Genomic DNA, 25,111 nt, shown 5'->3' with positions numbered 1-25,111 from the left:
CTGTGGTATAAGGGGAACAAAACACCTTGGAAGTGCACTTTTTGGAAAATAGTCAACAATAGTCATCATGCCATGCACGTCTTCTCAGTTCTGAATTCATCTCTCGTTGGTGAAAACCTCTTCCTGTACCTCAAGAACTTGGTGTATTCATGAGGACACCTCTGAGCAAACCAATGTTTTTCCTCATAAGAGTTTTGTTTTGAAACCTGAATCTCTTTGAGATGTTAAACTGTTTTCTTTGACCCGTGACCTGCTTTCCTTCATTCGAAACCTCTTCCTCCACCTCAGAAATGTGGTGTGATTTTCTTTCTTTTTTTTCTCCTCAAGAAGGCTTCTTTTGAGAAACCATTTGAGATTTTGGTAACACTTATAACATTAAGGTTCCTTTAACCAACATTATATTATACATTATATAATGTTAACAAGCTTTGGATAAATAAAGTAACACTTGCGTTGGCAACACCTTAATGAACATGTTTGTGTTCGTTAACTGATGAAATTCAGAAGGGAAATTGACAAGCGAGTCCCAATATTTACACCCGGAGACCAGGTTCAGTAATGCTGTAATTGAATTTTTGCTCATATATGTAGATTTATTTTTAGCCTCGGATTGAATGAACAAGTCGGTACACGTGTATGTATATATATATATATTTTTTTTAATGAATACGTCGGTTAACTTATTTTACACCACATTCTAATTGGCCAGAAGATGTTGAATTGTTTTCTAGACAGATCACAGGTTTATATGTTCCTATAGTAACATTTATTTGAAGCATTTTTGGAAGGAGTCTCCAGCGTTAATACTTTGTAGCAGTCAAATACACTACCGGTCAAAGTCTGTGAACACTCGACTGAAATGTTCCTCATGATCTTAAAAACCTTTTGATCTGAAGGTGTATGATTAAATGTGTGAAATCGGTGTCGTGGACAAAAATTACTTATTAATTGAACGACTTATTAAATTCTTTCATTAGAAAACTAACATTTTATTTACAAAAAATGATTTTTTTAAACAGACGACTCTGAGCGAAATATTCCGAAAAGCAGCCGATAAGAGTCCAGCGTAGGTGGGAACTCCTTTAATTCTGTTTAAAAAGCATCTCAGGGAAATTCCTCAAGAAATCGGTCGAGAAAACGGCAAGAATACGTTTCTGGAAATTCTAGGCAAAAAGGGCGTCTACTTTGAAGATGCTAAAATACACAATTATTTTGATTTATTTTGGATTTTTTTTATCACAACATAATTCACATAGTTCAGTTTGTGTTACTCCAGAGTTTTGATGACTTTCTTATTATTCTAAAATGTGGGAAAATAAAGAATGTGTGTGTGTAAACTTTTGTCCAGTAGTGTATAAAGCTGTAACTTTAGGTTTTCAGACATGAGAAAGTTTCCATGTGTTTCGCTTATTAACTATTGCATATTAATTACCTACTTATTAACTACTAATTATTAATGTAAGAAAAGCGAGGCTGGCGAGAGAAAGACGGAACTAGCTTTATTCGCGGACGTTCCACAACATAAAATTTTAAACATTAGTTACTAACGGGTAAATAGCGTGAGGTATCGTTCTTTAATTTATAAAGAAGTTTTAGTTTGGGCAAATTTCTGTGGTGTAAAAGGAATAAAACCCTTCAGAATGTATTGGACAGTAATCGACGTCAGGGTTTTACAGACATCGCACCATGCTGAAAAAAATAGTTTTTATTCCTTTCTTGTTAGTTCTTGATAACATTACTATCACAGTTTATTAATGAAGTTCAACTTTTCTTTATAAAAACCCTGTGCCTCAGAAAAGTTGTGTGTTTTAGCGAGGGCTCCTCTGTGGATGTGAAGGCAGGTGTGATGGGTGTGTGCAGCTGGGAGCAGAGTGCAGTTCTCCAGATGGTTGTCTTTGAAGGGACCAGAGAAAGGGACTCCACTGCTCTCCAAACAACCTGGAAATTAAGTCCTGTGAGGATTCATCACCACTTCTCTGTGCTCCTAGGGAGCGAACGATCAAAGCAGATTTATTCTCTGTGACTCATGCTGAGTTTATTTTCTCTTCTCAGTGATTGCCTTACGGGAATTAGGGCTTTACATGAAGACAGATAAAGCTCAGTGGAGGCCTAGTCTGTAGTTTAAGGACACGTGAGCGTATGTATGTGTCACTCAGCAAGCAAGAAAGTTTTAGAACTAGAGTTGCAAAAAATATGTAGCAGTTTACATTTAGAAAAATAACAAAGTAGAACATTAGTAGATCTATCAGTAATGAGATTGCTTGACCTTTCTCCTGTGATCGTGTGCTCATGAGCTGGTTATGGAAAGTATTATAAATGTAATAACATTTGTAAATGCTATGTTTAGCCATAGCATTATGATTTTTTTGCCCCTTTCTGTACCATTATGGGAGACATTTCCTGGGGAAAAACCTCCTTTCCTGGAAGAAAAGGCAATTCACTGAAGGGGAAAGGATGCAAGCTGACTTAGAAAAGGTAATTCACTGAAGGGGAAAGGACGCAAGCTGACTTAGAAAAGGCAATTCACTGAAGGGGAAAGGATGCAAGCTGACTTAGAAAAGGCAATTCACTGAAGGGGAAAGGATGCAAGCTGATTTAGAAAAGGCAATTCAATGAAGGGGAAAGGTGCAAGCTGACTTAGAAAAGGCAATTCACTGAAGGGGAAAGGACGCAAGCTGATTTAGAAAAGGCAATTCAATGAAGGGGAAAGGTGCAAGCTGACTTAGAAAAGGCAATTCACTGAAGGGGAAAGGACGCAAGCTGATTTAGAAAAGGCAATTCAATGAAGGGGAAAGGTGCAAGCTGACTTAGAAAAGGCAATTCACTGAAGGGGAAAGGACGCAAGCTGATTTAGAAAAGGCAATTCAATGAAGGGGAAAGGTGCAAGCTGACTTAGAAAAGGCAATTCACTGAAGGGGAAAGGTGCAAGCTGACTTAGAAAAGGCAATTCACTGAAGGGGAAAGGATGCAAGCAGACTTAGTCTGGGTGAACTCTGAGCTGAATATTTGTAAACCTCAGACTTTTGAGGCAATAAAAAACAAGAAACCGGGAGAATTGTCTCTTTGGTTGTAGGCATGAGACAGAATATCGTTGTCTTGAATATTGTGATGCAAAATACCGGCAATATTCGTTATATGCTTGACCTCTACGTACATACTAGGTGGCAGCACCAGTGAAGGAACCTAACTCCCTTGAAGCATGCTTACTTAACAGTCCAAACCGTTATGTTAATCAGAAGGCACACGTGTCAAACACAAGGCCCACAGCTTCATTTCACTTGGCCTGCGTGAACTTGGAAAAAGTAATATCAAGGCTCTTAACACACTACTGCTCAACACTCTAGTCAGGATTCATAGCCATCCGAAGGTAGTTAACGTAAACCACCATATGTACATGCACTCCGGTTTCTACCACTACTGGCTAGGGTTAGGTGTAGGGTTGGGGTTAGGGATTAGGATTAGGGGTTAGGGTTGGGGTTAGGGACTAGGTTTAGGGGTTGGGGTTAGGGATTAGGATTAGGGGTTGGGGTAAGGGATTAGGATTGGGGTTGGGGTTAGGGTTGGGGTTGGGGTTAGGGACTAGGTTTAGGGGTTGGGGTTAGGCATTAGCTTTAGGGGTTGGGGTTAGAGATTAGGGTTAGGGTTTAGGGGTTGGGGTTAGGGACTAGGTTTAGGGGTTGGGGTTAGGGATTAGGGGTTGGGGTTAGAGATTAGGGTTGGGGTTAGGGATTAGGTTTAGGGGTTGGGGTTAGAGATTAGGGTTAGGTTTAGGGGTTGGGTTTAGGGATTAGGTTTGGGGTTAGGGATTAGGTTTAGGGGTTGGGGTTAGGGATTAGGTTTAGTGTTGGGGTTAGGGTTGGGTTTAGGGATTAGGTTAAGGGGTTAAGGATTAGGTTTAGAGGTTGGGGTTAGGGATTAGGTTTAGGGGTTAGGGATTAGGTTTGCGGTTGGGGTTAGGGATTAGGTTTAGGGGTTAGGGTTGGGGTTAGGGGTTAGGATTAGAGGTTAGGATTAGAGGTTAGGATTAGAGGTTAGGGGTTAGGATTAGAGGTTAGTCAACGCCTGTGTGCTGTGCTTGATGTACAGTAAGTCACACTCGGGTCTAAAACACGTTGTGTGTTGTGCAGGCAGTGGCGTATAGAACGAGGAACTATACAAAATAAAATCACGATGATTTTTCCCATCTGTACAGTGAAATAGTTAAGTATGACATGCTCATGCATTTGAAGTGGATGTCAGACAGCAGTCTGGTTAAATTTTAACTGCCAGTGCGTGTTAAATTAGAGCGAGCAAAATCTCCCATCGATGTGACCGCGTAAAACACATCCCTGCAGAGCGGAGTGGTGTTTCAGAACTGAGGTTTGCTTCTAACTGTTCTAACCACTCTCCACATTTCATTGGCTCTTTTTTACATTCACTTGCATACACTTGTTGAATATAAATCTACCTTGAACTGAGAGGAGACAAGACGAAAAGAAAACAAGACAAGACATATAGACAATACAGTATGTCTATAAGTGTGACGAACACTCTATAAACTGAACTTGATTCACAATGATAATTAGAGCCTCTGTGTGGAGCACAATTAGACCATTAATGTGTGTTAAGATTAAGACCATTAAGATTATGTTTTCGGGCTGTTTATTTATTTATTTATTTTATTCCTAGTGGCCCTGCGGAAGATCTTTTCAGAATCAGGAACACAACAGTATTTCAGAAAAGAATAACGATTGCACGAGAATTGACGTAATTGTTTGTGTCTGTATTAATGTTAAATCATAACTAGGTAACTAGCTCACCATAGTTTCTTCACAAGCATTGTTTAGACTTGTTTAGGTTTCTGGGCAATAAAAACCTGGGACTGGGCAAGTACACTGGAGCTTTCAGTCTCCTGGTGGGATATCTAATTGATTAATGGTTTCTGCACCCCTGAGGTGTCTTTAAACATCAGATGTGAAGCAGGGAAATGAGCACAATATGCTGGACTGAAGCTTACGTGAGCTGATACGTTATGGCCCGTTCACACCGGGGCGTTTTTTGCGGTGTGTTAAAACGGTTGAAGCAAATGCGCCGTATTGCGTCGAGGCATCGAAACAATCCGACACCCGTCTCCACGGAGATACCTATTTCAGCCGATACGATAACCGATTAGTCAGAGTGATATCGGCTGATACCGATAACTGATACCTATAGTTCAGCATTTTATTCCTTCTTTTAAATGAATAATAATTAATTCCACAATTCTGAAAGAAATGCAAATAAAAATTTTATTCTCTTCATTTCAACAAGTTGTTTCACAGTAACTGGTCTCATAAACAGAAAACACATTACTCTAATTAACATTAACACATGAACTAAATTCTGAAGATTAAAGTAAGATTATTAATTTATTGAATGTTATTAATTCATATTAACATTGACTGAATTCTAAAAAAAAACCTCCTGATAGTCTCACATTGACTCACCACAAACAAAAGCATTTCTACTTCATCACTGAACATCAAACTGGTAATATATAATATCAACTTTTTTTTATATATTAACGTTAACTGGATATGAAATATACTACTCTACAAATATATTTTTCTGTGCAATATATATCCTTTTTTATCAACTCATCTTCATTTAAATCTTTCAGCGGTGTACTGGTGCTTTAATTCAGTGTGAGCAGCTCAGCAAAATTAAAATTAGACTCGACGCTGAAACTCCCGCTTCACTGCTGCTCACTTCCGGTGTAAAATATTATCAGTGCAGAGATTACAGAGATTACAAACTGCAGTTTTGTCGTGATTCCACACAAGAGACGTCATCTTTACACACAGCACAAAATTGATGTGTTTTCCCGCCCTCTTTTGATTGACAGGATATAATCGGCCCTGATCATCGGATGTTTTTAAACTATCGGCTGCTAGCCGCTAGCGCGAAAGATAGCTTTTATCGGCCGGTAATCGGTATCGGTGCGTCACTAAAGAATACTGCTCTCTCTTTCCAGTAACTTAAGGTATTATGCGTTCTGGGCAAAAATGCATCTGTGAGGTACTTTTTCACAGATACGATTATCAAAAAGTTCCCATAAACTGTCCATAAACTGGGTTTCTGCTGGTGTTGATGATGATGATGATGGTGATGAGGATGATGATGGGCCTGATGTTGACATTTGTGGCTCTGAATGAAAAAAAAAACAGCAGTTAGTTATAAAGCTTAAACTGATGGCTTATATGAAGTATAAGTTACATAACTATTCAGATGAACCTTGGGTCCAGCAGTGTCAGGAGCAGGCCTAGGTACAGGGGGGAATGTTACCACCCTCTGCACCCTCAAAAATGGCAGGATGAGTGCTCTTCAAATGGTGTATCATGGATGATGTATTGCTGCAGTAGGCTAGCTGCCTCTCACTATAGATGAGACCTAGATCTCACTTTATTTGGGGTTTCCAAATGGAAATGCTCCCACACCACAGATGCAGTACTGTGTCTCTTACGTGGAGCCTTCATTTTTGTCTAATCTATCAGTATGTCTATCTATCTATCTATCTATCTATCTGTCTATCTATCTATCTATCTATGTAATTCTAGATCTCTAACTTATGCTGTGCAATCTGTCACTATCAACTTAGCCTTTATGATTGTGTCACTATATCTATCCTATCTGTCTCTAGCCTATCAGTCAATATATCTAACTTTAAATCTATCTTAAATATAACTAACCAAATCGCACTATATATGTCACTATATTACAAAATCTCTGTGACTTCAGCGGGTCCGGGCACATGAACAAAAGCGCGAGTCTCATTGGTCGGCTCATTTAAAACAGCTCGTCCAAAAAAAAACCCCGAACTCCTCGACGTTAAAACGATTTGGCGCGTTGACGCCACTCGTGGGTGTGAACACTCCCACTGACAGCCATCGATTTAGACACTGGGCATTAAACGGACCGTTTAACACGCTGAAAAAACGTCCTTGTGTGTATGTGTTGTTTCAGCTGTGATCCGAGCATGCGCAGACGGCGGAGCCAACCATCTTTACCAACTGACAGAGGGTGAAAGGGAAAGGTAACTCACTATTTCTCCTTTTTAACTCAGAGTACAGATGCTTTTCATGCTCTCAAAGAGTTCATAGCGCTTTGAGGAAGAGTGAGGTTACTAGCGGATCCAGGTGAGTGGTTATAATAGTTTACACGTAGTGCTTTACACGTAGTGCTGGGTTAAAATCATTTATTGGCTCCACTTGTCTGGCATTTCTGAGTCTTGTTTATGATTATATCTCAACGCTGTTGAATTTTCAATTCCGATTGCGAGCTTTATAATCCTGACAGTAGGGTTGGCTGCAGAAACGAATCACAGGTTTATATTAATGCGCTCGTTCTAATATATTATCAGCGCCATAGTAGCAACTCATTCACATGGGCCATGACAGGTCATAGGCGGTATTCAAACCCCCAACCCTGGAGTGGCGAGACAGACGTGCTAAGCGCTAAGCCCCCAACATGATAGCATATTTCAGAATTTTTATGCTAGCCAATCATGCAGTTTAACCATGAAAGTTAATTTTGCAGGTCGACATTTGATCTGTTGATCCACGAAATCTGCAAATCAGAGCAAAACGTGACAAACTTGCCACAAGATAAAGAGGTCACATCACTTAATGTATATTAATACTTAAAAAAAAAAATTGTGTGTTTTGTACAACATGTTCTGGAATTAGAGAATGTAAGACAGTATTAAAGGGAACTAAAGCAAAATGAGCTCCATACATGAGGGACCTAATGATCTGCATTCTTTGTAGCATTTGGTTTGATAATAAAGTTGTCTCAAAGGATGTTTAAAAAGAAAAAAAGAAAAAAGTTTTTCACTGTGTGGTCCTCCATCATCCATCAAATCGCTCGTACCTGTCAACGTCGTAATCCAGCGATGCCTCTGCCATCAGTAGAAGTTCCTGGGAGTTGTCATAACTGCGCCGTCATCTCTTTTCTTCACGTTTAATGTATGCAGTCAGCGCTGTCAAGGGGAACTTGTCAGACTGCGATGGAGTTTGATGTGATTGTATCGGTCTGAAGAGTAAACAAAACCTCCTGTGAGTTGCGATGTGGCAGTTGAAAGAAGGGGTTCGTTAAAAACAAAAAAAAAAATATATATATATATATATATATGACTCCTGGCTAAATTGCCCTTTCTCAAGGAAAGCGTAATCAAAGACAGGCGAGATCAGGCAGGTCTCTGAACACTCAGTGCATGGCTGATTGTACTTGTAAATCAGGCTAGCCACTCGTCGTTTTTCCTCTTGTTGATTTGTTTTGTTTGTCAGAAAGTTTTAAAGTACTTTCTCAGGACTTGGCGACCCCTCGAACTTCTCGTCCATGTTAAGGGTAGCTGTAACGATTCAGAGTTGAGTTTCATGAGGATTTCACCCCAAAATTCTGTCTTCACATCTGCATTCAGAACGGACTTCATCGATATTTAGACGTTACGTGAGATTACGCACGTAGGGTGGAGTTTCTTTAAGAGCGCAGGGTCACGGACTGAACCAGGACCTGTTAGTATCTGTGAATGTAATTAACTCTGTGACCTTTCAGTGTTTGATTAGCGTTAGACGAACGAATTTAACCGGAGCAGGAGCTGTGAACCTTGTATTACTGCTGGCTGATAACAGTAGGACTGATAAAAGAATCGGCTCTAGTATCTCCAGATATAGGGTCTAGTATCTCGTCCTTTTAGGATGATTAACCAAACAGGGAAGCTGGGACTGAAATAGTGCACGACGAAGATTAAAATATAAAAACTGAGCCAATGTTTTGTTGTGTATCCTTCTGTGTGAGTCTGTTCAACCTCGACGACTTAATAAAGTATTATTGGTCTAATTTAACGATTCGGATTCTTTGAGCCAGATGTTCAGATTACGAGCTTTCCCCGTGATTTTTTTTGGTTGTAGTTTGCGTTCAGGAGTTTGTTTGTCCTTCTAGAAGAAGAAGAAGGTTTTATATGTCACATATACATTAGATTACAATGAAATTCTTTTCATTGAGTATCCCAGCTTGTGAGGAAGCTGGGGAGAGAGAGCGGGGTCAGCCATGATACGGCACCCCTGGAGCAGAGAGGGTTAAGGGTACACCTCCAGGGTCGGGGGTTCGATTCCCGCCACGCCCCTGTGTGTGCAGAGTTTGCATGTTCTCTCCGTGCTGCGGGGGTTTCCTCTGGATATTCCGTTTTTTTCCACCAGTCCAAAGACATGCATGGTAGGCTGATTGGCATGTCCAAAAATGTCCGTAGTGTATGAATGGGTGTGTGAATGTGTATGTGAGTGTGCCCTGCGATGGATGGGCACCCTGTCCCGCCTTGTGCCCAAAGCTCCCTTGGATAACGCTCCAGGTTCCCTGTAGGATAAGCGGTATAGAAGATGGATGGATGGATTATGATATAGTTTTAAGTCTATATCGCACTTCCCTTGCTTAAACAGTGGCAGCTTGGTGGTGTTGGTAGGTAGCCTATTAGCATAATGTAATAAAATAGCTGGTTAGCTAGTTAAGTGCATTAACACAAACCATGTCAATCGTCTTGACTTGACTTCATAGCTATCGCGATAATTGGAATTTATCTAAGAGTCCTAAAGAGTCCTGTCGTCAATTGTTCCAAAGCCTATGAGGTTCTCAGGCTACTAATTTGGAGTAGGAACTGGACTAGACCTGTTTTTTCCCTCCCTAATAGAAGAAAAATGACATTAGTTCTCCTGAATAAGGTGGAAGTCATGTTTTCATAGTTTGTTCAAAGAATTTCCTTTAACCAGCCTATTTGAAGTCCAAACAAACACTCTTTATATATGTATATCACGATTTAATTGTAGCTTAAAAGCAGTTTTCTGGATAGTTGGTGTCCTTCAGCTTGTTCCGTCTGCATGTCACAAAAAGCAACGATCAAAGCCGAAGTCTCTCATTTTCTTTCTTTGTCCTGTAACAAACCACATGAGACACAACAAGTGTTTTGGCCTCGATCTGATTTCAGTCCCAAACTCTTGCACTGGCTGCATTCTGTAATCGAAATTTGTCCTGCGCCGGTCAAAATTGAGCTTATTTACCGCAGTCCAAGCTTTCTCATTACTCTTATCACTTTAAGTGACACTTTAATTTGAATGGGAGAAAGGCATGTTCGGCTTCCAATTGGAGTTTTGTCGCCAAAATGTTTCATGTGTAAGGGAGATGTCAGAAGGAAGGTCTCTATTGACTCCACTTTAAAGTGGCTGCTGACTTTTCTGGGCTGGAGCTTATTTATGGGTTCTCAAGGGCGATACACAGAGAGGGTTTTATTTTTTTATTTTTTTTTATTTTTAACAGCTATCTAACAATACCATTCGGTATCAGTAGCAGGGGAAATCCAGAGGGAAATCAGAGTGATTTACAAGATGAAATAGGGCTTGCTTATTTATTTAAAAGAAATCGGTCTGTTATTAGAAGATATTGGATTTTAGGCTAGGTAAAACACATTCTCTGTTTATTGATCCGATTTTTCTCCACAAACTCCAAACATGCATTTCAGATCAAATTCCACCCGTACTAGGTTGTAAATATTTGGGGTGGGTTGGCATTCAGATATACAGACAGTATAGCCAGGGAACAAAATGAGCAGTTACAGATGCAGATATGGAGTGATATTAATTCAAATACCGTATGCATGAGTATGCATTGAACTGAATCGGTAGTCCTGTGACTTGTTTGTGTTTTGATCTCAATCTCAGTCAGTGCTGCTGTTATAAAACTGTTTGTATCTGAGTCTAGGTGATTGCTAGGACATGGATGGCCTTTGTAATGTCCTTACCTCCCTTCAGATCAAAAATATAAAGGTCTTCTCTTGTCTTTCCCCCACCTCTCTCTGTCTCTGTCTCTCTCTCTCTTTCTCTGTCTCTCTCGCCCTGTCTCTCTCTCTGTCTCTCTCTCTCTGTTTCTCTGTCTCTCTCTTTGTCTCTCTCTCTGTCTGTCTCTCTCTCTGTCTGTCTGTCTCTCTCTCTCTCTCTCTCTCTCTCTCTCTCTCTCTCTCTCTCTCTCTCTACATGAAGTTTTCTACCAGATTTCATAAGTGGAGATTTTGATTCAATTACACCTGAGGTCAAGACTTTCTACTCAGAAAAGGTATTTTTCTTTTTGCACCACCATCATCTCTCTGTCTGTCTGTCTCTGTTTCACACACACACACACACACACATTTATCATTTAGTCCATCCAGGTTTATACGATTACAGAAATTAACGCAAAATCAAGCAAACTTCGCAATATTCAGAGGAACTTGCAGTTTTTCAAAATTACCGGACTGATCATCCATTCTGCACTGGTGTAACTTACAGTAAAAAAAATTATGATTATGATGATGATTATTATTATACTGAATGCAGTTTTATTACTGTTTTTGATATCAATTCTATTATATAATTCTAACGAATGCACTGTTTTGTCATTTCTATTAACTCTATAATTGTATTGAACTGGATACACTGTTTTCCTTGATGTAATGTCTATTAATTCTATAATTGCACTGAATGCACTGTTTTCTTCGACATAATTCCTCTGATGTGCTCATCACATAAATGTCCTGGATGCAGTGTTTATTTGTACCCCGTTCTGGTCACATTGGATTGATCGCAGATTAGAAATGTAGCTTTCACAGTGCAGACGGACATTTTATTCAAACCCCACACTCTCTTACAAATTTGATCGTGGGAATTTTACATAATGTATCACTTCCACAGAAACATGGCAACCTTTGCCACGAGCACAACGCTTAAAGCATTTGTTAGAATAATAGGCGTGCAAAGGCTCTCGTCTCCTGAATGCCGGAAGCAGGGTTTTGTCATCCCCGCTGCGATCGAGCAGTCACCTGGATTGGCGCATATAGACGCACCTATTCAGGCAGAACAGAGAATGGCGAGACTCAATGTTCCCCGTAGTCCTTCCTGACATGTAGAAGAGAGATGATATTATTTATACACAGAGCATAAAACCCATACTGATCACGATTTGTACTTGGTGGACTTTAATCGACTTTACTGGTGGGCCTCTGCGAAGTTTAACTCAGTACTACGAGCAGCGAGTTATAAAGACGGCCTGGAGTGTTATGGGTGATGAGACACACCCCCTGCACATACATTTTGAAGTAAAGCCTCGGGGCAGGTGACTCCGGAGTATCAGGTGTATGAACAACCGTTACAAGTTTATCTTTGTGCCAGAGGCTATCCATCTATACAACTTGAAGTCTTCAAGTGCTTCTTAATTTATGTTATTTATTAGGTATTTATGAGTAAATGTATGTTTTAGTATGTTTTAGCATGTGTTTATATGTTTAGACATGTCCTTGAATGTGTCGGTTGTGTGTTGTGTGCTAACTGCCCTTTGATATTCAGGTTTCTTTAAGAAGTTGGTTTAAAACTGACATTCCCCCCCCCTCTCTCTCTTTTCCTCGAATCTGCGGTGTCTCAGAAGTGCAGGCTGATTACAACCGCTGATCAGGATCTGACAGACTTCACTAAGTGCTTGACCCTCATGCTGGAGGAAATCAAGGAGCGACAAGCGCAGGTTCATCTCCCTCTCGTCTAACTCAGCTTCTCCATCCTCAGCCCTCTACACGCCCTTTCAGAATCTCACCAGGCTGCAGAAGCAGTTTCGTCTTCATCCCTGCTGCATGCTGGGGAAAAAAAGGCATAGTTTGCATCATTCATTATCTACTATGGCCTTCCATCCTGCAGAACAACAGCGAGCTCAGCACGTAATATTTCAGCAGCACTGCTTTCCTCATATCTCTGTGTGTCTGAGCTGTCAGATTAACATTAGTGTCAATTCACATACTGCTCACACTGACAAGGTGTGTGTGTGTGTGTGTGTGTATGGCTCTGGACTGACAGCTTGTATAAAGCACATCGACCTGCTGACCATAACACTCTCACTCTAGTGTTTCCCCAGTGTATCAGACCTAAAACATACACACACACACACACACACACACACACACACACTCTTGTGTGACGTTCTTGTTTTTTTTTTTGTCTCTCGCCTCTTTCTAGCCTTACAAGATTTTTGCCCCACAGTGTGAGAGGGCGTGAGGCCCAAAACAAATACACATTTTCAACTCATGTTCTTTTTAATGTCGGGTTTTTTTTTCTTTCATGTTTCTATATTTCTCTGTTCCCTCCTGACCTGGTTGGAGTTTCTTGGGATGTTTGTTTTTTTTTTTTTTTTTTTTCCGGAGGCTTGTTACTATAGTAACAACTAATATACAGGGGTCTATATAGTGTATGGTGCAGAAAACAAATAGGCTAGCAAATTAGGCATCATAATAAATGGATTTTTAAAAAGTGTTGGTATTCAACAAAGAAAGAAATACGATTCAGCTTTCTGTAAGGAGGTGTGTACTTAACATTTATAGAGGTAGACTTTGTAACAGTCAGTTGCAAAGAAGTTCAATTAAGAATTTCGGTACGAGGACGGGCGAGTTGGTGATTTGCCTTATTTTCTTATTACTGCCTTATTATAAATTTCAAGAAAGTGGAAGTGGAACGTTTTTTTTTTTTTTACTATGTTCAAACCACTGGGCATAAACCCTTTCTGTGCAACGAGGAAAGATTGACGGTTTGCCAGTGGGAGCACGTAAACTAGTCAAAACTGTTCTTAATGAAACGCACAGTGGGCTCTAGATTTGGCGCAAAGGAGTTTGGACAGTCTGCCTTAGGAACCATCATTAAGGCCAGACAAATCAGTGATTTGCAGGCACTACTCGGGGACCAGAATTCAAATATATCATGCTGTGGCCAAACCCAGCATTCATACCAAGCATTCTGATAGCACACACCGAAATGTCAGCAAATCTACAAACGTATCTGCAGTTGCAGTTGAGAATGTGGCCAGGCCAGTCCTGTGTCCAACAAGGGCTCTCAAGGGTTAAATGGAAGTGACCAGCAGCTGGCAGGTAGCTGAACGGCTGTTTGTGTGCTTTGGGGAGGACCTTACATGGACCTGCTGCCTAGAGATAGGTTAGCCCACTGGGTAAAGGAAGCATACTTGAACGCAGGTCTAGAGGCATCTACAGGGTCTCTGGAGTGATGCAAAAGAAAATCGGTCACCCTATCATCGGGAACTTGAAGGTTTGAATCCCATCGATACCACTGCCATCTGTTGCTGGGAGTCAGGAATCTAGCCTTACTGTCCCCAGTTATTAGCTGTTATCTGACAGGGGAGAGCTAGCTGGGTGGGGCGGGGTTTGCGGGAATTGGCAAATGATCAAATCACGGAGTAAATTTGGAGGTTGGTTGGGCATCCATCTTACACGTATTATGGCACCCAGAGGAGTGTGGAGGTCACTGTCTGCCTTTGGCAAATTACTTAGACGGAGTGTTCCTTCATTCTAACACATATGCTCTGTGGTGTGTTCAGCTAATCCTCAAGTTTAGTAGAATTAAGTAGGTATTAAGACTCGAACTATTCTCATCCTGAAACGAGTAAAATACCAGCACAGCACTGAGTACTTCTCAACCTCAATAGAGGGCTGTATCAGAATGTTGAGCGATTCTGATCAGTACAGTATCAAAACTTACCACTTTGAGGGATTTTCACTCTGAATAAAGTCTCATATGGCACTATTCGAGTGCTGCCCATTGACTGGTGAGGTATGCCATCGGGATGTTTTGAGCCTTTTTTGTGATACGTAGCCTCCATTCGTTTGGAAGGAAAGGTGTTTCCAGGAATGAAAGGAAGTACCATGGAAGGATCCCTAGAAGGATACTTACTTAACTGTGGTCCTATAAGTGAGTATAGGACACCTGGGTGAGTCAGGATGACAAGATTGGCCAGAGGATGAGCCAGCAGTAGCAGGGACCGTTTATAGACTACCCGCATGAGGTCATTTGTAAGTTGCTTTGAATAAAAGCGTCTGCTAAGTGAATAAATGTAAACGTAAATGTCACCTTCACGAGGTGACAAATTTGCTATTGATATTTGGCTAGGAAACAGGAAAACTCGACTATTTCCAAAGATCGTCCTCTGTTCTAATGTGGCTAAATTTCTATTTATTACAGTATAGCATCGTGGTATTGAAAAGCGTCTTCACTTTTCATGCTCAGGTTGAAGCAGTCATTGAAGAAGGTCAGAAAGAAAATCAGTTGCAGCGAAACCCAGAGGCCTCACATCACGATTTGTAATTCAGATTTGGCGTCATTTCCCTAAATGTCAATGTAATTACCCCGGCCACTGTAACGCGTACAATTTATGTGTCGGGGTCTCATAATAGTTCGCTCAGGGGGTAAGCTTTCAGAGAGATTGGAACACAAGAGCATCAGTCACGAGCGTCAGCTCGGATGAAATAATCACAGCGCTTTTGCCATGTTGATCATTCTCCTCACCTCACAATCACACACACACACAGAGCTTTGGAATAAAAAGGGCATCAGTGCTTAATGCGCTACAGGGCAGGACGTCTGGATTGACAAGAAAGCATCCATTAATGACCCACTGGCTCTTCTTTATGGCAGGTGGACACCATCGTCACGCTGGGAGGCTTAGGAGGGCGATTTGATCAGATCATGGCTACAGTGGAGACGCTTTTTCACGTTCAGAAGATGTCGGAGATCCCGGTGGTGGTCATCCAGGATGACTCTATGGCCTGTCTGCTCCGAGAGGTAATTACTTCTTTGATCATTGAAACGCACTTGTAGCTTAGCGATCTGGCTAAATCGGAGAACAGAATTTCATCAGAGGAAGTCGTCCAATCTTTTTGGTATTTAAAGACCGAATTGCGTTCTCAATCAGCCTGAGGTAGCGACATTCCAGCATTGAACAGCCCCAAGTCGGAAAAAAAGTGAACGTCATATAACCGCCCACTCGGATAAATTCCACCCTATTCGAAATTATCAAACGCCAAACTTTTTTTCCCTCAACCACGGGGTAGCTGGGAAAAGGGAATATTATGCGGGAAGATGCACCATGTTAGCTATCGACAAGCTGCTATTGTAGTGCAAGACACGCCCCTGGGGGCGGGGCATATATATTCTAGAGAGCATTTAATTGGACAAATAGTACAACAGTACAGGACTAAAACAAGATTAATCATCAATGTTGCCAAATAAAAAAACACTATCGCCCATAACATATCAGTCGCCTGTAGGTATTTATTTCTGCTTCATCTTTCTTGTTCTTTTCACATACATTTATCTTCAAACTTTCTTCATTGTCAGTTCCCAGACAAGGATGAATCATCGATGCAGTTTAAGTCTTGTATAAAAGGTGGTAAAGGAGGTAAACCGTAGGAGATCTTGAGAGTTTTCTCAGGGTCATTGTGTGCGTGTGATCGTGTGCGCGTTTAGCTTAGGTGATAATTGGGATCAGCACACAGTTGCACTGTAATGTTATTCTAAGAACTCCAGCACTTTTGGTTGTGTTCCACATCAGGAATTCAGGTGAGCAACACTGCATTGCTGATTAAATCACACTCTGATGGGCACTTCTCATAGACAGACACAAAGGTAATAAGAAAAAATGAAATATCACACTATGGAAATTTGACAGTTTGCTGTAGTGGAAGAATTATATGTTGATTAAATGGTTTAACTTGATGTTTGGCATTAAATGATGATATCAGTCAGTTAGACACTGAACACGTGATCCTGTGGCACAGTTCATGTAATCAATGTAATTAATTATTTATTAATCAGGAGGTGGAATTTAATTTAGCTAAACTTTACCATATGTTGTCGCTTGACTGTGGGATTAGCGCTGTGAACACCTTAACCACAGCACGGTTTGGTGTGTCTGTGTGTGTGTGTTTCCTTCTTTAACACACTACTGAACAATGAGCTGATGAACTGAATCCGGTGTGGGTCTGAGCATTAAACTGTGCTGGATTCCGGACCTACAAGATCACAGCTGGTTAAATTGTCACTGAAGCAGTAGAGATTTTCACCGGTGTGTATGTGTGTTTCTCTCTCAGGGCAGGAAGCACCAGCTGTACGTGAACACAGGTTTGGAGGCCAAGTGGTGTGGTTTGATCCCAGTGGGCAGCTCCTGCCTCACTAGCACCTCGGGGCTCAAATGGAACCTGGGTGAGTGTTATACACACACACACACACACACACACACAAACACACACACACAACGACAATCTGGCAACACTAACATTTTATTGATTGATCTTTCATGTTTGAAGCTTTTTAAGTGTTTTTACTTTTTAACAAAACATACAAAACAAGCCTACATGGTTGATATGAGCTCCGTCTTTATCCGTCTCCATGTGTGTTGCTTAGCATTGAATTCTGACAATACTGAATTTTGACGTACACAACCCCTAATTAAGACTTCTAAATTTCGATCTTCTGTTCACCGAGAATAATCGCTCCAAATGCTTTCACAAAACACTCGTGGAGGTTGGTCTTGTGACTCAAGCATGCGCATGAGGCAAATCAACATCCTCTGATCCTCTCACACAATTCCACAGAGGAAAAGTTCAAATAAAACGTTGCAGTCATCGACAATAAGAGATCTGTGCTTTGATGAATTGCAGGAAATTCATAGTTTGTGTCAAGGCAGCCATTTAAAATATATATATATATATATATATATATATATATATATATATATATATATATATATATATATATATGAGAAGATCATATATATATGATCTTCGAGGTTAAAAACAGATCACCTTTGATTTCTTGTATGATCAGTTAAATGTAAAATGTAGATCTAATAATTGTATGCGGTTTATGCCCAACATGAAAGACCTGGAAGTCTGAGCTCCGAAATCTGTCCTGGGAACAAATAGAAGGCGTAATAATTATAGTGCCCTCCAAAAGTCAATGCTTCTATGATAGACCTACCTGATTGGGGCTTTAAAATGAAGTTCCCCTTGTGTAATGTTTGAGTCACTGAAGCATTCGTTCCAAGCTTTTAACTAGGACTTTTTATTTTGCAGCTGACATCAGGGGTAAAAGCACATTAGACTTTGATTTGAACTTTGTAGAGCCATTTATAAGACAAGTCAGGTGTAAAGATAAAGGCATCTGCCACATCAGCCACTTCGCCTTCAGATGTTCCACATTCGTTTCGGAGTAATTGAGAGAGGACACTTAAGCTGTGCTGGTCAAGGATCCTGTCAGAGGTTTGAATTGTGGAGATGCTGAAAAGCTCATTGTGTGTGAGATGGCAATGAAGGCGAAAGCCACATAGAGAGTAGGTGGTGCATTAAGAAGTCGTTTTAGTAGATGTAGGTTCTGCCTGTCATTCTCAGTAACAGAAGCAGGAACAGAAAGACTTGCTGCTTTATTTCTGTGAGACATCAAGTCCAAATATTAAAGGCTGTCACTAAAGGGAGTCATCCGGAGAATTTAGCGTTTAGAGACGATAGTGTCTTGGGGAATTTTTGACAAGAAGTCCACAAAATGTCTAATAAGACTTTCACCAAATCTTCAGAGGGAAATCAAAAGAGAGACAGTTTAGACCCTTCATCCAAGGCCATGATACTTTGACCAGAACGTGCGTTGTTTGTTAGTCTATGAGGCGAACGTTTTCTCACTTCAAAACACAACTCGCATCAAGTCATCACGTCACAATCCGGCTTTCGGTTCACATCGACGCTGATCTCAAAAAGAGTCGATTCACTGATTCCGGATGTCGAAAACTAAAGAGTTGAACCCGAATCTTTGGAGTCAGTTCCGCACGTCAAAGAAAATGATTCACCTCACACACAAACACGGCCGGCTGAAAATGCAGCCCTTTCAGGATTTTGTAATTTTGCGATCGCAGAAACGAACACAGAATCAAGCAAACTCCGCGATATTCGGAGGAGCTTGCGATTTTTCAAAATGACCGCAGATTCGGACCGAGACACGTCGTGTGACATCACCACAACGCGCATTCAGTCACAGCCCTCTTCGATTCTCGTGTATCGAACACGGGTACAACGTAAAGGTCTCATTTACCAACAAACATCTCTGTGAAAGGCTGTGCAAAAATTTTGTGCGATTGCAGTTTCGCCACTTTGAGTAGTTTTCCGCATAAAGAAAAATGCTGCGAGTTGCATGCCAAATTTTGAAAAAGAAAAAAAAATCCAAAGCAAAAGCAAGCATTTTTGGCTGCAACAATCAGAGGGAAAAAAAAAAAAAAAAAAACTCTGCGGAATCCTGTATGAACTGAAAATGAATTTAGCATTGGAGTCTTTCAGTTAGCAGGGGATATTTATTTTTGCCTGGGGAATTAAGTGAAAATATTACACAAAATTTAAATGCAGATAAGACAAAGTTACAAAAAGGTGCGCAGAACTCTTAAAACATTGCCATAATACCGTCACCTTGCGTTAGTTTGGGTATCTCGTTTGATTGACACTTGATGATATACTCATGCTGTGCAGATTATGTGATAATATTAGTGCATCAGTGACTGCGTTTACATGGACAGCAGTAATCTAACTATTGACCTTATTCTGAATAAGACAATATTGTGATTAAGGTGTTTACGAGTCGCTTTTCGAATATTCCTTTCATGTTCCCGTGTTACATGTTATGGAACAGAGATCGATTAACGGCACACGTCATTACGTCCCCACGCCCTCTAACAGCACACTCTGTCGTGGAACACAGATGTGTTCAGACTTCTGCTTTATTAAAACCTGAGTAATAATAAAGGCCTACAGTCATTTTTGATGTTCTTGGTGCGAACTTATTTGTTTCGAACTCCCAGCTTAAAGATGAGAGGCTCTGATTTTGTTCATTTTCACTCGTAGAGTGTAATTATCAGGTTCTCTCGATCTCTCAGTTCTGTTCAAGATAGTTTACATATCTCCAGGCTTTCACAAGTTCTTCATGTACATGTTCACACAAGACAGTCACAAAGATCGTCCAGGGGAGCAGTGATATGATGCTGGTTCGACTCAAGAATCATTAGAGCTAAGCACGAATGAAAATCTGACCCCCCACCCAGCCTTCACGTCATACCCCATTACCTTCCCCATCTACTCGTCATGTTCCCTGAATACCATCACTGCACTCCTTCATATTACAGTGCATGATGTAATTGTCATGTACATTATTATTATTAGAATGAAGTTACCATTTTTATCATTTATGAATGAATCAGTACACTCTTTTCATTTATATATGAATATAATTACATGGAATGACCCCAGAACAGCTTGGTTCCTGTGAGCATGTTATTGCAGCTATAAAAGTTGTTCCCTCAGACACTGTCACTTGAATTTAAATAAATAAATGTAAAAAAAAATGTAGCTTGCCATGTTACAAGAAAACGTAAAGCATAAACTCCTGTCATGAAGACTTAACTATGACAGAAAACTTCTCTAAAGTGCCAATATTAGGAGACTCCTTCCATAAACATTAGTTACATTAAAGTCTCCGTGATCTGGCGGATACTATACAACCATCATAGAGCTCCTGTTATAGAAAATTAACCAACACCTTCTGAGCAATCATAGTTGAGAATTCAACAGCACTGTGTTATGGTTTATTACTTCCTTCATTTTGGAGAAATTCTTCAGTGAGCTCCAACACAACGTATTTAAAAGCACTGGAGTGTCTGTGCTCAGTTTTCCCCAGACAACATACAGTTGCAGCATAATAAACACTTATATTAAAACTTCTTTTACAGATAACCAGGTGCTGGAGTTCGGGAAGCTCGTCAGCACGTCCAATACCTACGAAGAGCTTGATGCCAAAGACGAGAGAAAACCTGTGACCATCAGTACAGACAAACCTCTTCTATGGACTATGGGTATTAAAACAGAGTAAGCAAATACTTAGGAAGTGGACATACACGTGCCTTATGATATCAATGAACCGTTTTAATAAAATAATAATTTAAAAAAAACAAACAAAAAAAACCCCACAATTCACTTTTTTTTCCCATTGATTTATTAAAACCACAACAAAAAATAAAATCCCAAAAAAAGAACAAACATGTACAAATTCAGTCCCGGTCCATCATCCAGCGCTGTTCCAAGCAGCTTCCAATGTCCAAACAGCTTCAAAATGGCATTGATTCAACCACCACTGAAAAAGAGGAAAGCAAAATCAGGCTCATACTCACACTAGGCCTGGTTGCCTGCACCATGCCCAAACACGACTGCCCCCCTCCCCCACTCCTCTGCACGTAACGTTCCGTTCCTGAGCACGCTTTCGTCATTGTTTTGAAGAAAAGCGCTCTCGCACAACACTCTGGAATCCATCATTGTAACGCTACTTACTTTGTGGCTTATTTGGAGTCGTTTGGGATGCGGTGACACACTGCCCTCTCACATGCCTAATAAATTTATCACATACGCAGCACTACGATTTTCACCTAATCATGCCACACGTAACTGAAAATTTTTATGAAGGCAGCCAACGTCATTGACGTCATGTTTTTCCGAGTTCCGTGCTCGGCCACGGTTAGCGATCACACTAGATGCCCGTGTCCAACGGAGCAGTGCCCAAGGTCATCTCTTCAACTGGCCCAGGCATGGGTTTTAGGAGTCAAATGTGCTCGGGCATCGCTTTAGTGTGAATATACCCTTAAAGCCTTTACCTTTCTTTGCCTGAATCAGATGCAGCTGAGCCACATTTGCTCCTACACACACTAAGGCTGGACAATATGATCATATAATCACAATATACTTTTCAGCTACATCATGATATCATATCGTCAGGTTTTTTTTTTTGGATAACAATTACAAACTGACTTGAAGCTGCTCCTCCAGTGTTAAAAATTTGGACTGGATCTTAATGAATGTCAAACTTGAAGAACCCTCCCTTCCCTTTTCAGTGTTAAATGTATTGTTGAAGAATCATCAAACTGCATCGCTGTTTTGCTGGCAGCTTGTTAACAAACCTATATATTGTAATACATATCGCTAACATGCCTTAGTAAAACACTAAATTGTAGTAGGCTAATTTTAGTTAAGTTGGCTATTGGTGGTTAAGTAGCTAACAACATTTTTCGATACTGTCATTACACAACTGTCTTATGTTTTGAATAAAAGTGGCCAAGTTAAAGTCAGTATTTCTTTTATAACCAGAGTCTCTAAGTAGCTATCTCGCTAGCAACTGTTCATTCATATAGCAGTTAATGGTAGTTAGATATGCTAACTTCAACTGTGACTGGACAGATGTCATTAGCTAACTAGCTAAACTACACTAAACTGTATTGGTGCTATTGGTGGTGAAGTAGCTAACATGGACTGTCGCTACTGTCATAATGCAATAACGTTATGTATATATGTGCACGTTATTGTAAATATAATTAAGTATTAGTTTTTTTGTTAATATTTAAACAAACCTATATATTGTAATACATAGTGTAATGTAGAAATGTCTTGTATAATGATATGACACATTGCACAACCCTATGTTCACACTAGCAAGCAGCAAATTGCTTGTAAATGGTCTCTTGTGGGCGTGCAGTTATACTGTACTGCTATCACTGTCACTTGTAGGTGTGCACTGCCAAACCTCTTTTTACAATTATCTGTGCTACTTCCTTCCATGCTTTTTCTTTATAATCTGTGTGTACGTACACACACACACACACACACACACACACACACACACACACACACTTATCAACAGGATATGAAACCATGATTAAAAAGAGTAGATGGGAACTAAACGCATGTTGGAACAGTGGGAACTGAAGAAAAGTCAGAGCACGTGCACCATAGGTTGGTCTGAGGCATTACTCAAATGACCAATTTGTGAGAATCGAGATGTGCAAATCTTATAAAAACTTATAAATGCTATGGCTAAACAGTAGATGTTGGCACCTCTGTTACCTGATCTGCACACCATACACAATTTGTGTCAGGCAAGCCTAAGAGGAGAAGATAGCACTGGTCTTAACAATTCAAATCTGTTGCACAAGTTTTTTATCATACATTATATGGGCAAACGTTTGCAGACACCTATGCATCATACCCATACGTGGGCCTTCCCCAAAACTGTTGTCACAGAGTTGGAGGCACGCAATTGAATAGGATATGTCTTTGTGTGCTGGAGCATTACAATTTCCGTTCAATGGAACCAAGAGGCTCAAACCTATTCCAGAAAGTGAGCTCCATGAAGACAGTGTGTTAAGGTTGGACTGGAAGAACTCGAGTGTCCTGCACAGAGCCCTGACCTCAACCCCACTGAACACCTTTGGGATGAACTGGAACACCAACTGCACCCCAGACCTCCTCACCTGATCTCACTAATGCTCTTATGGATGAATGAGCACAAATCCCCACAGCCACGCTCCAAAATCTAATGGAAAGCCTTCCCAGAAGGATGGAGCTTACTATAACATTGCTGTGTACCTAATACACTGATGAGTATTTCTAAATCACAAACAATGTGTGAAATAATACAGCAGGTCTGTTTAATTAGTGGTAAATGGCACACTTATATAGCGCTTTTGTCCAAAGGCGCTTTACACTGTGTCTCATTCACCCATTAACATACACACACACCAGTGGTAGCAGAGCTGTCATGCAAGGCGCTAACTTGCCATCGGGAGCAACTTGGGGTTCGATGTCTTGCCCAAGGACACTTCGGTATGTGGAGTCATGTGGGCTGGGAATCAAACAGCCACCCCATAATTAAAGGATAACTTACACGATGATGTTGTTGATTGGGATGTGGATGAGCTTGACGAAGAATCCAATAAAGCCCATGATGGCGAACCCAATCGCTGTGGCCATAGCAATCTTCTGAAATTCTACCACACAGAAAAATGTAACTCGTGATTAACACATGCTTCGTGATCCATTTCCCATTTGATGGGAACTCCTCTGCGTACTTAAGACAACAATGGGACTAGTTTCTAACTAGAAAGTGGTTTAACAGACTGAGTAATGAATCTTTTTCAATACCACAACATGCATTAAGCCAATAGACGAGAAATTATTCATGCTATTTCTGGTGTTTGTATGTGCTCCTTGTCCACCAAGGATTGCCGTTAAAAGTGAAAGATTATTTAGTAAACTGGTGAACTGTCTTGGGAGGAATCCCAGAGGACACCCCAGTGGACAGACAGTAACCCAAGCTCAGGATCGAAAGCAGGGACCTTGGAGCTCTGAGGTGGATAATGTTCTTGTGTGCCAGTGGTGACCAACTGACCTTTTCTGTCTGGTTTTGTGCATCTTTTCACGAGCCTGATGGAGTCCTTGACGAACTGGCGGCCGGGTTCGACAAACTGCATGACCTGATCCATGTTGACTTCGGGCTGAGGAGGAGGAAACGTGCACACATCAGTGTTTTAATCCTTAATATCCAAAAACAGAGAAAGCAAGAGAGACAGAGGAACAAACAGAGGGAGAGGGTGAGCAGACAGACAGAAAGAGGGACCCACAGACAAAGAGAGGGAGAGAGAGAGACAGACAGAAAAAGAGCACAAAGGAGAGGGACAGAGAGAGAGACGGACAGAAAAGAGAAAGAGCCAAGGACAGAGACAGAGGGACAGGCAGAGAGAGAGAGAGAGAGAGAGAGAGAGACAGGGCACAGAAAAAGAGAGAGCGACATAGAAAGAGACCAACAAACAAAGAACAGAGGCAAAAGACCTAGGGAGAGACAGACAGAACATTGCCTGACTGATTATGTGTATATTTCTCTTTATTATTGTTTATTAGGAAAAACAGTTTCTAGCTACTAGTACAGACTTTTGTATAAACTGCTTAAAAACAGTCTAAATCAGAATTCCCCATGTTTCCTATGTAATAGACACTATTTATAATTTGGGATTTACCTACAGGAGGCTCTGTTCAGTACAATAACTAAAGCTGATTTCAAGAACTCAAGTAACAAACCTGTGTATGCATTTCTATCAGAGTTTTTGCTAAGACGCTAGCTATAATGCTAATGCTATTTACGTAGCCAGTGTTGTAGTTAGACAAGTCGGCTCATATTTCAAACATACTTTACTAAAATATATTCATAGAAGTATGTTACATTAAACATAAACGACAGAACTTACCTATATGAGTAAACGTAGGTGGTAAAGCGGTGTTACAGGTGAACTTCAGAGATTTCGGAGTAAAGCCACGTATATATTACACACACTCGCTAACCGAGAAGGCTGACGTAGCATACATGTGCGCATGCGCAAAGCCTCCTCCCAGCTCCAGGAA

General features: G+C 40.6%; 2 protein-coding genes across 7 annotated transcripts in view; one reads left to right on the top strand and one right to left on the bottom strand.

Moving 5' to 3' along the window:
- The window catches only part of tpk1 (thiamin pyrophosphokinase 1), a 27,044-nt gene extending 5,040 nt beyond the window's left edge, over positions 1–22,004 (top strand). For 5 of the 6 annotated variants that reach the window (XM_053611403.1, XM_053611401.1, XM_053611404.1 and 2 more), the window contains exons 4-9: positions 6,982–7,051; positions 11,043–11,115; positions 12,457–12,552; positions 15,498–15,644; positions 16,952–17,063; positions 20,623–22,004. In XM_053611403.1, coding sequence (XP_053467378.1) covers positions 6,982–7,051; positions 11,043–11,115; positions 12,457–12,552; positions 15,498–15,644; positions 16,952–17,063; positions 20,623–20,762 — 638 coding nt within the window. In that variant the 3' untranslated portion in view covers positions 20,763–22,004. The remainder of the gene's footprint in view (positions 1–6,981; positions 7,052–11,042; positions 11,116–12,456; positions 12,553–15,497; positions 15,645–16,951; positions 17,064–20,622) is intronic. The other variant, XM_053611405.1, reaches the window with a different exon arrangement.
- On the bottom strand, positions 20,863–25,111 carry sec61g (SEC61 translocon subunit gamma). The gene is made up of 4 exons (XM_053611406.1): positions 24,958–25,111; positions 24,105–24,210; positions 23,601–23,703; positions 20,863–21,023 (listed from the first exon to the last, which is right to left on the bottom strand). Exons 2-4 carry the CDS (start codon positions 24,196–24,198, stop codon positions 21,014–21,016), a joined length of 207 nt encoding a protein of 68 aa, XP_053467381.1. The 5' UTR covers positions 24,199–24,210; positions 24,958–25,111; the 3' UTR covers positions 20,863–21,013.

This window comes from Ictalurus furcatus, chromosome 23 (genome assembly GCF_023375685.1).
Source record: "Ictalurus furcatus strain D&B chromosome 23, Billie_1.0, whole genome shotgun sequence".
NCBI lineage: Eukaryota > Metazoa > Chordata > Actinopteri > Siluriformes > Ictaluridae > Ictalurus > Ictalurus furcatus.
The sequence above is the reverse complement of the archived record's forward strand: the minus strand, read 5'-3'. Positions and strand labels throughout refer to the sequence as shown.